This window comes from Apteryx rowi, unplaced genomic scaffold, assembly GCF_003343035.1.
Source record: "Apteryx rowi isolate R43461 unplaced genomic scaffold, aptRow1 scaffold_24, whole genome shotgun sequence".
Classification (NCBI taxonomy): Eukaryota; Metazoa; Chordata; class Aves; order Apterygiformes; family Apterygidae; genus Apteryx; species Apteryx rowi.
This window is the reverse complement of record NW_020448752.1, coordinates 3,117,316-3,129,257: the sequence shown is the minus strand read 5'-3', so window position 1 is coordinate 3,129,257 and position 11,942 is coordinate 3,117,316. Positions and strand designations below refer to the sequence as shown.

The window sequence follows — 11,942 nt, the reverse complement described above, 5'->3', positions numbered from 1 at the left end:
GAGGAGGAGGAGGAGGAGGAGGAGGAGGAGGAGGAGGACCGAGGCGTTTTGCACCGTTTGCACCCTGCGTTTTTCCCCGCCGCCAGCCGCTCTCTTTGCACGGCCTGAGCAGGTGTGCCCGGCCGCACGAGCTCTCTTTGCACGGAGAGCCGGCCCCTGAGCCGAAAGCAAACGGGAGGCGCTGCCGGGAAGCGACCGCGGCCCCCGTCCCCCATCCCGAGCTTCCTCCTGGGCTGGCGGCACCTGGGCTTTCTGCCCCCGTCGCAGGGGGAAGCTGTGGCCTGGGCCGCCGAGAAGTTCGGCAGTTCCGTTTATTTTGGGCCGGCGGTTCGGGGCCGCGCGGCGGCATTTGCATCTCTCGTCACCTCCAGAGGACGGCCGCGACGGGCAGGGCCCGGCTGCTCGCCGCTTGCAAAGCAGCCAGAGCAGGAATCGCCGTCCCCAAAACCACCCGGCGAGAGGGTCTGCGCAAGGATCCCTTTGGAGACCCCCGTCCTGCTGGAGACCCGCTCCCGCAGGGACCCAATCCCTCCCTGATTTTCCCCCGCGAGCAGCCRTGCACGGCGAGCTGGGATGAGGCACGTCGGACGCAGGGCGCCGGAGGGCCGGCAGCGTGCCCCAGCCCCGCGGGTTCCCGCGTCCCCCGACCTTGGCGGAAATAGCGCCCGCTAATCCAGGCGCTAAGCCACTCGCCGGGGTGCAATTAAAGAGATCACARGTCCCGGCCGCGGACAGCGTGTTCTGGCAGCTAAAGCCCCCCCGGCCCCGAAGGCAGGGCACAAGCGGTGACGGCCGTCCGAGGGCTCCCGCGCGGCGGTGGCAGAGCAGGGGAAGGTGCTGGGGGCTTTCTGCTCCCGGCGGCGTCGCGGGGGGCCCGGCTCCGGCGGAGGACGAGGAAGGAAGGGGGCAGGGAGCATTTGTCTCCCGCGCCTCCCGCAAGGCAAATCCGCTCTGTGTTTTCAAGGGTTTTTCTATTTGCAGCAGCAAACCTTGAATTAATAATGCGCTAATCAGGTCAGGCGAGGCCAAACCTCGGTGTTACGGAACGGCGCGGGGCGGAGAGGACCGGCATCACCGTGGGGCGCCTCCTCCCYGGCGCGGTCGCCCCGCTTGCCTTTCCCGGGACCGGCTGCGGGACCGCGGCCACCGCTCCCGTTCCGCTCCCCGCGAGGACCGGGGCCGGATTTAGGAGGTGGGAGGTGCCGGGCCCGGAGGTGACCGGGGTTGACCGAGCACGTCGGCCGTGCAAGAAGCCGCCTGCGCCTCCCATCCGTCCGGCAGCAGYTCAGAAAAGTGCAGGAGGGAGGAAGAGCATCGGGCAGGTCCCCGGCTCCCGCCAGGTGCCCGGGGTGTCCCGGCCCCGCGCTGCGGCAGCTTGGCCCCGGAAAGCCGCCGCGTGAGCTGGCAGCTGTGCAGAAACCCCCTCGGCGCGGCGCCTTGGCTGGCCCGAGAGCGGAGCATCCACCTCAATCGCCATCACCTGGCTCCTARGCCGGCTTTGCCGATCGCCGTAATCCGCTTCCTCAGGGCCCCRGCGAGAGCTGCGTTCGTAGCCCGCTCTTACCCGCGAAGCGTCTCCCGAATTAGCAGACTAAGAGGATTCCGGCCTGAGAACAGCTCCGCCGCGCCGCGCACGCACGTGCCGCCCGTCTGCTGGCAGAGCCCCGGCAGGGACCGCGCGGAGCTATAAGAGCGGCAGGAGCGGGAGCGCACCGCAGCCACCGGCCACCGAGGGCGAGGAAGAGGAGGCTGCCGGTCCGGCCCCAGGTACGAGCTCCCCGCGCCCCGCGGGCAGCGGTGGCCCCTTTTCCCGGCTCTGGCRGCTGGGCCGAGCTGCCGGCTGCGAGGAGGGCGGCTTGGGGCTGAAAGAGCAGCAACCCGGCCAAAAGGTTTTCACAGCTCAGCGTGGAGGGCACGGACAGAGGAATCGCGTTAGCAGTGTAGGAGAGCTTCGCCAAGCTGGGAAAAGTCCCCGAATCCCTCCTCTCTGAGCCTTGGGACTCAGCGGAGGAGCTCGGCTCTTCCCTTCCCTCCTGCTTTTAATGTCCCCCTGCCCGATTCCCAGGCTCCCGGGCCAGCGGAGGCTTTGCACCTCCTCTTGCTGCCGCCCAAGAAACCCTGCGGATGAGGAGGATGCTGAATTCCATAATCCGTACCAGAACCCGTATGAACTTCATAATCCATCATAATCTTTGATTGGCAGAGGGCAACCAAAGATCCTGTGGTTGGGACTAATCCRTCCTCTTCCAGTGGGGAAGAGGATCAGCTCCCCCCTGCGCTGCTGGTCTCCTCTTTCTCCCCAGCATCGCGGCAGCTGCGGGAGGACGAGGTTGCCCAGGCACCACCGGGGCTTAGCAGCCTGCCGGGGTTTAAGCCCTGCTCGCGGCCGAGCCGCCTAAGTTTGGGAAGCTGAGCTCATCCCTTCTAATCTCCCTGCAAATCGCTTGATGATGAGTGAGGTCCCACGCCCGGGAACGAGCTCTGGGAAGAGGAGCCGACCCAGGGACCGGGGGGCAGCTGCAAGGGGGGGGATTCTCAAGGGGAATGAGGAGCAGCGGGATGGGACGGCGGGACACGGCAGAGCGATTCGGGGCAGGCGATGCCCTCGCTTCGGAGCCGCGGTGCATGCGCGAGCCCCAGGCGCCGGCGTGCTTGACTCCTGCACGGCCAACGCGTGACGGCGCCGAGCACCCGCCGGCATTTCCCATTGCCGGAGAAACCGGCTGCAGGGAGGAGAGACCAACAGGCTCCCTAAAGCGTCCCCAGCTCTGGCTGCTCCGGCGTGGGAGCTTTTTTTTTCAGGGCGTTACGTTGTGGGTTGTGGGAAGGAAGAGGTCCTCGGGGAGGGGTGACGCTCCGCGGAGGTCAGCGCCGCCGCCGCACGCCTTCAAGCCCTCCCGCCAGCTCGCCGGCGCTCACGCCGCTCCTGACCTTTCCGGCTGCGGTTTCCTCGCTCCCCTTTGCGAGCGATCGTACAAGATGAGCACGTCCCTCCTCCCAAGGCGTGACGGCAAGTTCCCTGCAGACCAGAAAACACATGAAACGGCAAAGCCCTAAACCGTCTTGTTCGTTTTGCAGCCTTTCCCAGCCTCGAACCCACTCCCCTGGGCGCCGTCCCCCGAGGTTTCCCCCCTTCATTTTCTGAAACCTGCCCTGCCTTGGCTATCATCGGCCTCACTTCTTCTGCTCCTCTTCCTCTTTGTTGCCTTTTGGTCCGGGAGGGGAGGGCTTGCTCGGCCGGGCTGCCCCACCGCGTCTCTGCGTCCGGAGAGCGCAGCCACCAGCACGTGTCTTACGTATGTCCCCATGGTCCCAGGGAAACAGGGCAAAGCCCCGCTAGAAACCAGAATATCCGGACTCTGCAAAGCCTGGAAACTGGGCTGCTGGGAGATGTGGAAGGCCCTGAGGAGCCGTAGCCTGACGACTCTCTAATTTAGTGGCATATTAGTGATTTTTGTCCTGATTGCTGGCTGCCTCCYGGCCACGGCCAGCCGTCCCCCAAGCCCACGAGCTCTCCCAGCGTCTCCCTGCGTTTCTCCCTGCAGGTTCCCCCGCTGCGCCACGACCCATCCGAAATGGCTGAAGGATCAAAGTAGGTGTCTGTCCGTCCGTCCGTCCTTGCTCGCGCTGTGCGGGAGGGACCGCGCTGCCTCGTCCACCAACCCGGCCGGGTCCCGTGCCCCCCGTCCCCTCCTCTGTCCCCTCCTCCGTCCCCTCGGTCCCCTCCCCGGCCGCGCGCCCTAGGAAGGGGCGAGCTGCTCCCAGCCTCTCCGCGGCTTTCCCGACGCCTTCGTGTCTGTTCCCTCCGCAGAGTGTTTAAGAAGACCAGCCCCAACGGCAAGGTGAGTCCGTGCGGGAGAAGGCAGATGGGGACCGGTCCGTCCGCAGCGGATCCGCCTCGTCGCCGGGCTCGCGGCAGGGCTGCAGGGACGCCCGGCCGGGAGGGGAGGGCGCGCGGGAGGTTCCCCTTCCCTTCGGGCTCGCTCGACTGGCTTCCACCCCTGCGGCAACGCCGCCGCAGGGCTTGCTTTTCAAAAGAGGAATTAAAAAGACCTATGTGGATCCTGAAGTCTGATCCCGGTCCGGCACGCCGAGTGACCGGGGTGTTAAAGGCCTCTGCGATGCAAACCGGGGCTTGAAAAATTTCTGCCAATTCGATGGCGAACGCCAACCTCRTTCCTTCTTGTTTTTTTCACCCCGTGCTGCCTCCAGTTATCCATCTACCTGGGGAAGAGAGACTTTGTGGATCACGTGGAGTCCGTGGACGCTGTAGGTGAGCGAGGCCGTCCCCGCCGGAGCGGTCYCCGCCGGGCGCTGCCGCTGCCCGCTCGGTGCTGGGATGCGCGTGGCTGCGAGCGGTTTCGGATGCTTGGCTCCTCTGCTGGTGCCTCCATACCCCGGCTGCCTCTGCTCCCCATTGGGAACAGGAGGAGCAGGCGCAACTCCAGAGGAGCAAAGATCCCATTTTCCTGCAAATACCTTTAAAGGAAGGTGTTGGGGAGAGGGACAAAGCCTGGGCTTTGCAAAACAACCCTGTGGCACTCTTGGTGGAGATGCTTTGGGAGGCATCAGAGCTCCCTGACAGGCAGCTCCCCTGAGTCTCCTGCAGAGCCGGTGGACACGGATGATTTTGGCGTCTTTAAGAAGTGCTGTATTTTGGAAGGATATCGCCCTCCCTGCTCCCTCCTGCAGGGACACCGACCTTACCTGCTCTTCTTTGCAGATGGTGTCTGCTTGATTGACCCGGAGTACCTAAAGGACAGAAAAGGTACTAAGACACAAAAAATGATGTTATAACGGGAAAGGCTAAAAACTGGTGCAAAGTCCACAAGCAGCCTGGGACTGTGGAGATGGTAAAATCGCAGCGGGTTGTCTACTGGTTGTCACACTTCGGGGCAACGATTGCTCGCCCAGGGAGGAGAACTGCCTCCTTCTTCCTGCCTCTCTTCCACCTCTTGGGTCTCGGGCRCTGACTCTGAAGCTACCGGGGCCTTGAAGAAAGAGGCGATGGGTCTTTTTAACTTCCCACTTGGCGCCTGAGATCCAGGTCCGGATAAGAGCTGATTCTGTTTCTGTAAGGAATTTACTTTTAATGCTGAAGCCCTTAAGASAGTTTCTTTCTCTTCTCAACCCTTTTCCCCTGCGTCTTTCGCTTTCCCATACTCCTTCCCTTCCCTAATCCCACTGGTCCCTTGCTTTCCATCCGCCCTGCGCCGACGCCAGTGTAYGTGACGCTGACGTGTGCGTTTCGCTACGGCCGGGATGACCTCGACGTTATTGGGTTGACCTTCAGGAAGGACCTCTACGTCCTGACCGCTCAGATCTTCCCTCCGGTGCCGGAGCAGGTGCCCAAAACCCTCACTCCTTTGCAGGAGAAGCTGCTGAAGAAGCTGGGCGAGAACGCCTACCCCTTCACGTTCGAGGTAGGGACCGCGTGGCCGGGGCTCTGCCCCCCCTTGCAGCCCCATAGCGATGCCCTTCGGGGCACCGACCAGCCTGTTCGGCCGGGTTGCGCGTGGGCGGCTCAGTGAGAAGCTCTCCTGCGGTCCCTTTTTCTCCCCAGGTTGCGACCAACCTGCCCTGCTCGGTCACCCTCCAGCCGGGACCGGATGATGTTGGAAAGGTGAGCCGCTGCCTTCGGCTTGCGGCCGCGGCGGGAGGGATGTTCGGTTCGGTGGTGCCAAAACCGAGAGCGGCTTCCCATACGGGGATGCGCCCCGGGGGGGGTGAGGGTTGGGGAGCCGCAGCCGGGTTCTCCGGGGGAGCCGAAGGGGCGATGCGGTGGGAAAAGGAGGTGAATAAACCCGAACATTGGGGAACTCGGAGCCCGTCCCCGCTTTGTAACCACGCGCGTCTCCCTCAGGCCTGCGGAGTGGACTTTGAGGTCAAAGGGTTTTGCGCTGAAAGCCTGGAGGAGAAAATTCACAAGAGGTATTTCCAGGGGATCCCTCTCCTTCCCCGCGCCCCCGCAGCCGAGCAGCCAGACTGCTCGCCGGGGCCAGCTCGGGGGACGGATCCAGGGCCCCGCTTCCAGCCTCTGGCATGCCCGGATCCGGTCTTTGACCGCAGGAGAGGCACCGGTCCCCTTTTCAGTGTCCAGGGAAGGAGAGGGCTGGTGGGGTGGGACAGGTCCGCTGCATCCATAGGGGTGACCGGCTCTCATCCCCACAGGAACTCGGTGCGGCTCATCATCCGAAAGATCCAGTTCGCGCCGGCGAAAACGGGGCCCGCGCCAAAGTCGGAGACCACCCGGCAGTTCATGATGTCCGACAAGCCCTTGCACCTCGAGGCCTCGCTGGATAAGGAGGTCGGTACCGGGGGGCTCCACCGCTGGAGCCAGCGACCGCCGGCCTCTCTCCGTCCCCGCGTGGCCGGGGGCTCCTCGCGCGCGCGGCCTCCCTCGGGGGGGATCGCTCTGCTTCGCGGCTCTTTCGCAGCCTGTGACCCGCCAGGACCCTTTGGACTCCGGGGTGCAACCTTAGGCCGGAGGCAAGGTTCGAACGGGAAATTCTCCTCCGCGTTTGCATTCCCGCGGCGTGCAGCATTCCCCTCCGCGACGTGCCCTGCAAGGCCAAGGGTCCGAGGGCTCTGCGGTCTGGCCGCAGCCCTCCTCCCCTGCCCAGGACCTGCGGTTTTCTTGCCTCCCTGGAAGGGAAAGTCTCGAGTGCGATGCACGGATGCATTTCCCCCGGGCCCCGGTGCCCTCCGCGATCTGAAGGTTGTCACTCCTTGGTGCGCCCCGGGAGCCGTGCTTGCCCTCACAACACCAAGGCATTGCTCAGGCATCCAAAACGTGGCTATTCCCCGCTTGCCGGCTGCGTAACCGAGTCTCTTCCGACTGCAGATCTACCACCACGGAGACCCCATCAATGTGACTGTCAACATCAACAACACCACCAGCAAGATTGTGAAAAAGATTAAGATCTTAGGTGAGAGCAGGCACGAGGGGCACATCCGGGCCCCTCACTCTGCCCTGGTGCCCACGCGCCCCGGGGTGGCGTGTCCGCGGGGCCGAGCTGTCACGGACCGGTGCTGATGGGCACGAGAAACCTGCTGCCAGCGTCAAAGCTGCAGCCCAGGCATCTTGCCAGCGTCCCGCTGAGAGCCGTCGGTTGTCGGGAGGGAGAAGTGGGGTAACGTGACCGCGAGACCATCAGCCCATGTGAAACGTTATATACCCAGTATTTACTCTGGTAAATTCAGCGGTGGGAAAAAGCCTGCAGGAATCTTTGGCTGGGGATTGCGCACTGGTGTGCACTCGTGCAACATGCAGCGTCTACCGTGCACCCAACGTTGCTCCGTCTCGTCTCTCTGCAGTGGACCAGACCACAGACGTGGTCCTCTACTCGCTGGACAAATACACGAAGACTGTGTGCGCCGAGGAGATCAAGTAAGTCCAAAGGAGGTGGCCGCCCGCCTTGCCTGGGTGCAGCTGCGTAGACGTGCCCTGGTCCGGTGCTGCAYGGCTGTGCCCCGTCCAGCGCCACGTGGACGTGCCCCAGTCCGGCACGGCGCCGGCGCTCAGCGCCTCCTCTCTGCTCCCTGCAGCGAGAACGTGGCGGCCAACTCCACCTTCTCCAAAACCTACTCCGTGACACCCACGCTCTCGGCCAACCGCGAGAAGCGAGGCCTGGCTCTCGACGGCAAGCTCAAGCATGAGGACACCAACCTGGCCTCCTCCACCATGTAAGAGCCGGGTGGGCTCCCGGCACCCTCCCTCACCCCATGGCTCAGCCCCAACTTCACTGGCGCCAGAACAGCCCCAGCCCTTCCCCCTTTCCCATGGTTTCCCGCTGTTCTGGGTGTTTTTCCCTTTCACCCCCAGCAAGGATCCCGTGTGTCTCGTCTGCCTGCTGTCCCCATGCTTGAGGTGACCTTGTCCCGCTGAAAAAGCTGAGGGGTTTGTGGCGTGGACACAGACCCAGCTATCCATCTCGCAGGAGAGATGCCACCTCTCACGGCTTCCCTCCGCCTTTCCTCCTAGCCTGAGGCCCGGCATGGACAAGGAGGTGCTGGGGATCCTGGTGTCTTACAAAGTGAAGGTCAACCTGGTGGTGTCCCGAGGAGGGTGAGGAGCTCTCAACGCGGAGCCCACGGCGCACGGGTGGATGCCGGAGGGATGGGACCCGCGGAGCGGCTCGTGCCAGGGACGCCCTCCTGCCCACGCTGTGCATGGCGATTCCCTCCCCACGGCATGTCCCCACATCCCCTGCCCTTCACCCTCATTAAAAAGCACCATCTAACATACTATGAAGCATCTTCACTTTATTACAAAGCGCTTTTAGCACCTCCCGTCTTCCCAGGGGGACCCCCCCGCCGTGGGGTCTCTTGACACACCGACACGCACTCCCGCGAGACCCATTTCCCCGGGATGGCCGGGCCCGGCAGGGGGGAGCCGCCGGCCGCAGCGATGCGCGGAGATGCCTCCTGCCTCGCGAAGGAGCGTCCCCAGCGCTCCCCGCAGGCCGGCGTTGCTCTTCCTCCACTAATCCCGTGCCTTTCCTTTTGCCGCCGCAGCATCCTGGGGGATCTCACTTCAAGGTAAGGGAGAGGCAGTGGGGAGCCCTCCATGGAGGTGCGCGGGAGGGGGGGACGCGGCAGCACCAGCGCTGTTATCACAGCTGTGGACGAAGCGGGTGGCTGCCGACAGCCCCGCGTGCAGCTGCGCGGGGCTTGGTGCCACCCTGGGCCGATTTGCTGACCGAAGAGCTTTTCCTTCCAGCGACGTCGGTGTCGAGCTGCCGGTCATCCTGATGCACCCGAAGCCTGCGGAGGGTGAGCGATGCCGCAGCAACACGGGGGAGCTCGGGGCAGGGCCCGCTCGGAGGGGACCTGCTCAGGCTGGTGGCGGGGGACAGTCCCAAAGGGTAGGGGAGGTGCTGCAGAAAACGATCACACAACTGCGTTATTGCATTACTGCACCAAAGGCCATCCTGCGACGGCCTAAACCTCGGAAAGCCTCATGCGAGGGGATTGTCTTTCCGGAAGAAACATCTGAGAATGAAGGAGATGCTTGCTGAAATGTCATTTCTGTATTAACCTCTGTGTGTGTCTCTCTCTCAATCCTCGCCTCCCTGCGATGTGCTTATAAATGGACTATAGATAAGCCAAGGTAAGGAAAAAAATTCTGATGCTATAAACTAGTGTTTTCTCTAACAAATAAACTGTATGGATCCATCACAGATGGACATGATGCCCCATTCCCGCTTGGAATTATGGCACTGTCTTTGGACCAAAACATCCAGGCCTCAAAATCTTGTGCCCCTTGTGCCAAAACAAGCTGCATGACATCCCCATGACGTTGCAGGCAGCATGAGCTAGCACAGGCAGGAGGATTCAAATGCCGAAGCAGTGCTTCGGGCACCAGCACGCGGCAAACGGTGCCTTGCACAAATCCGGGCCTCTCCTAGCGAGACTGCACCGGCAGAGCCCTTGCAGCCGGCAGCCCCGGAGCTACGGCACCGTCTCCCCCGAGACCGCCGGGCTAAGCCTGCCAGCGGGGCGGCGTCGCGCAGCCTGCACCCCCGAAACGCTCGCCGGTGCCAGGTTCTCCCGTGACACAGGCTTATTGCAGCCAAAATGCAAGGCTGGGGCTGCTTCCCTCCGGGCGCCGCAGCGTGCCAAACCCGTTCCTGGCAGCGGCCGCGGACTCCGAGCAGCCTTGCATTCATCCGCTAGCTGCGAAGCCCCAAAAGACTGTTTTTGTGCCTGGTTACACCCTGTAAGGGGACACGAGTACTGGCATTTGGAGTCTGGAAACTCACTCTGCAACTCCAGGGCTTTCACGCCAGACTCGCTTCCTCAGCTCAGCGAGGATATTTCAGCTTCCCGAGGAACGAACCTCTTGGCCGGTCCCCACCATCATTCCCCGCAGGGTTTGCCAAGTCGTTTCACATTCGCAGGCTTTTGGAATCTGTTTTGCTGACTCTTTTTTTCCGTTTTCTTCTCCCACTTTTCATTTTGTGGCCCTCCCTTGATGTCATCCCTTTCACAAGGAGGTAACTAATCTCTGTCTCCATTTTATTTTTTTCCTTCCCTTTTTTCCTCTAGACAATGCAAAACATTGTTTTAAATGCCGAAGGTTGCAGGCTCTCCCCCACCTCCGCTCATACCCGCACAGCAGCCGGCTGAGTGCCATGCATTTCCCTGAGCCATCAATCCTTGATTTTGTGTATTCTGGTCAGAAAGTGTCTCCGGCCGCACTGGCTTTACCTGCCTGCTTGCAGCCTTTGCGGGGAGGAGGAACACGTCTATAGCGCGTTGCTCCCTGTTAGGCATACGTGTGTCCGGCTGCCTCCGCGGAGCACCAGCAGGATGCACACACTGTCCCCTAGTGGGAACGGGTGTTTTTGGGTGCAAGCGGGGATTTTGCCCTTTTCACTGGCTCCCCGGGGGCCCTGCTCGCTTGGGTGGAGAGAACTGTGCCCTCAGACCTGGTTCCCAGACCTCACCGCACTCTGCTCTCCTTTCCAGTGAGGAGGACATTGTGATTGAGGAATTTGCTCGCCAAAAACTCGAGGGGGAAAAGGATGACGAAGACGAGAAGGAGGAAGCTGACAAAGAAGAAAGCTAACCTGCCGCCTGGTTAGCACGGTAGTGACCAGCCCCGTGCACCAGAGTTGGGGACGCAGATTTCCGTAGAGCACTCCCCAATATACCTAGCGCAGTGCAAGTACTTCAGCAAACCTCCGTCCTGCATCTGTGGTGTAATACATCCCTGTAGGTATTCCCTCCTCCTCCTCCCTCAAATACCACTGCTTGCGCAGTCCTGATTCCAGGGACAAGAACCAGCTGATGTATTTACTCGTGATACTATTGCATTTGAAATCACGGTTCCTTGTAGAACAGAAACCTCAGGCGTTTCTACTTCTTTGCATCCATGGATGCAAGGTTCACTCAGAGGTGGGGATGAGGCAGTTATCTACCCGCGGGTCTCATCTCACCGCTCCCTTTTGCCCAGGCCGAGTGCGAGATAGGATTTGTGAACGGAAGGGGGAACATTCGGCCGATTCGAGCCGCTCTCCAGGGTCTGCTCACGGAGAGCCGGCCCGGCTTCCACAGCTCCCGTGCAATAGCTTTCTTAGGCAGGGCAAAAGCGACCGTGCCACCGGGAGGGCGAGCGTGCTGCTTCGGCACCGCCCGGCCACCGCCTTCCCGAGGGCGCAGTCACTCTGCCCCGCCGGCACTCCGGAGCTGAGGGGCGTGCGCCGTGGCAGAGGCCTGCTTCCAGGCGCGTAAACGGGGGCCAGCGGCCAGCCCGGAACGGCAGGGACGAGGCGAGGCGAGGCGGGCCGGGCTGCTGCTGCCGGTGAGGCCTAGAGCCGCGCCGCCGCCAACGCGCTCGCCCGGATCCCGCCGCCTCCGCGACATCGTTATAAATAAACCCGCGCCTGAGCCGTTTCCCGCTGCTTTGGGCGGGCGCGTGACGCCGCCGGGGCGAAGCGGCCCCTCGACCCGCCGCTCTCGGCCTGCGATGACGACACGCGCGCCGCCAGGCCCGCGCGGGGCGCCGCCGTGACGTCACCCGCGGCGCCGTGGCGTCACGCGCTCGGCGGGGAGGGGCGGGGCGGGGCGGTGACGGCCGCGCGGCGGCGGAAGTGACGCGCGCGCGGCGGCGGCGGCGGCAGGTGGGGCGGTCGGCGGGTGCCGGTGGTGTCTCCTGCTCCTCAGTCACGGCTCCGGCTCGGCCTCCCCGCTCCGCCATGTCGGCCCCCGGCAGCGGCGGCGAGTTCGGGAACCCGCTGCGGAAGTTCAAGCTGGTCTTCCTGGGCGAGCAGAGCGGTGAGCGGGGCGGCGGCGGGGAGAGGAGAGGAGAGGAGAGGAGGAGCCGCCGGGGGCCCGGAGGCCGGGAGGAGCCGTTGTGGTGGGGGGGGGAAGGAGCCGTTAGGGGCCGGGGCGAGGAGCCGTTAGGGGCCCGAGGCCGGGGAGGAGCCGTTAGAGGC

At 63.3% G+C, this 11,942-nt stretch overlaps 1 protein-coding gene across 3 annotated transcripts in view; it reads left to right on the top strand.

The window, feature by feature from the left end:
- Window positions 1–3,545: 3,545 nt before the first annotated feature.
- Window positions 3,546–11,942, top strand: part of LOC112966363 (ras-related protein Rab-6A-like) — a 27,552-nt gene continuing 19,155 nt past the window's right edge. The window contains exons 1-14 of one of the 3 annotated variants that reach the window (XM_026066380.1): window positions 3,546–3,592; window positions 3,812–3,842; window positions 4,213–4,273; window positions 4,724–4,768; window positions 5,224–5,423; window positions 5,564–5,623; window positions 5,864–5,931; window positions 6,172–6,307; window positions 6,845–6,929; window positions 7,318–7,390; window positions 7,549–7,686; window positions 7,985–8,068; window positions 8,518–8,541; window positions 8,723–8,775. In XM_026066380.1, coding sequence (XP_025922165.1) covers window positions 3,576–3,592; window positions 3,812–3,842; window positions 4,213–4,273; window positions 4,724–4,768; window positions 5,224–5,423; window positions 5,564–5,623; window positions 5,864–5,931; window positions 6,172–6,307; window positions 6,845–6,929; window positions 7,318–7,390; window positions 7,549–7,686; window positions 7,985–8,068; window positions 8,518–8,541; window positions 8,723–8,775 — 1,075 coding nt within the window. In that variant the 5' untranslated portion in view covers window positions 3,546–3,575. Of the gene's footprint in view, window positions 3,593–3,811; window positions 3,843–4,212; window positions 4,274–4,723; window positions 4,769–5,223; window positions 5,424–5,563; window positions 5,624–5,863; window positions 5,932–6,171; window positions 6,308–6,844; window positions 6,930–7,317; window positions 7,391–7,548; window positions 7,687–7,984; window positions 8,069–8,517; window positions 8,542–8,722; window positions 8,776–11,571; window positions 11,782–11,942 lie in introns of those variants that run through there. The other 2 variants (XM_026066379.1, XM_026066381.1) reach the window with 2 other exon arrangements.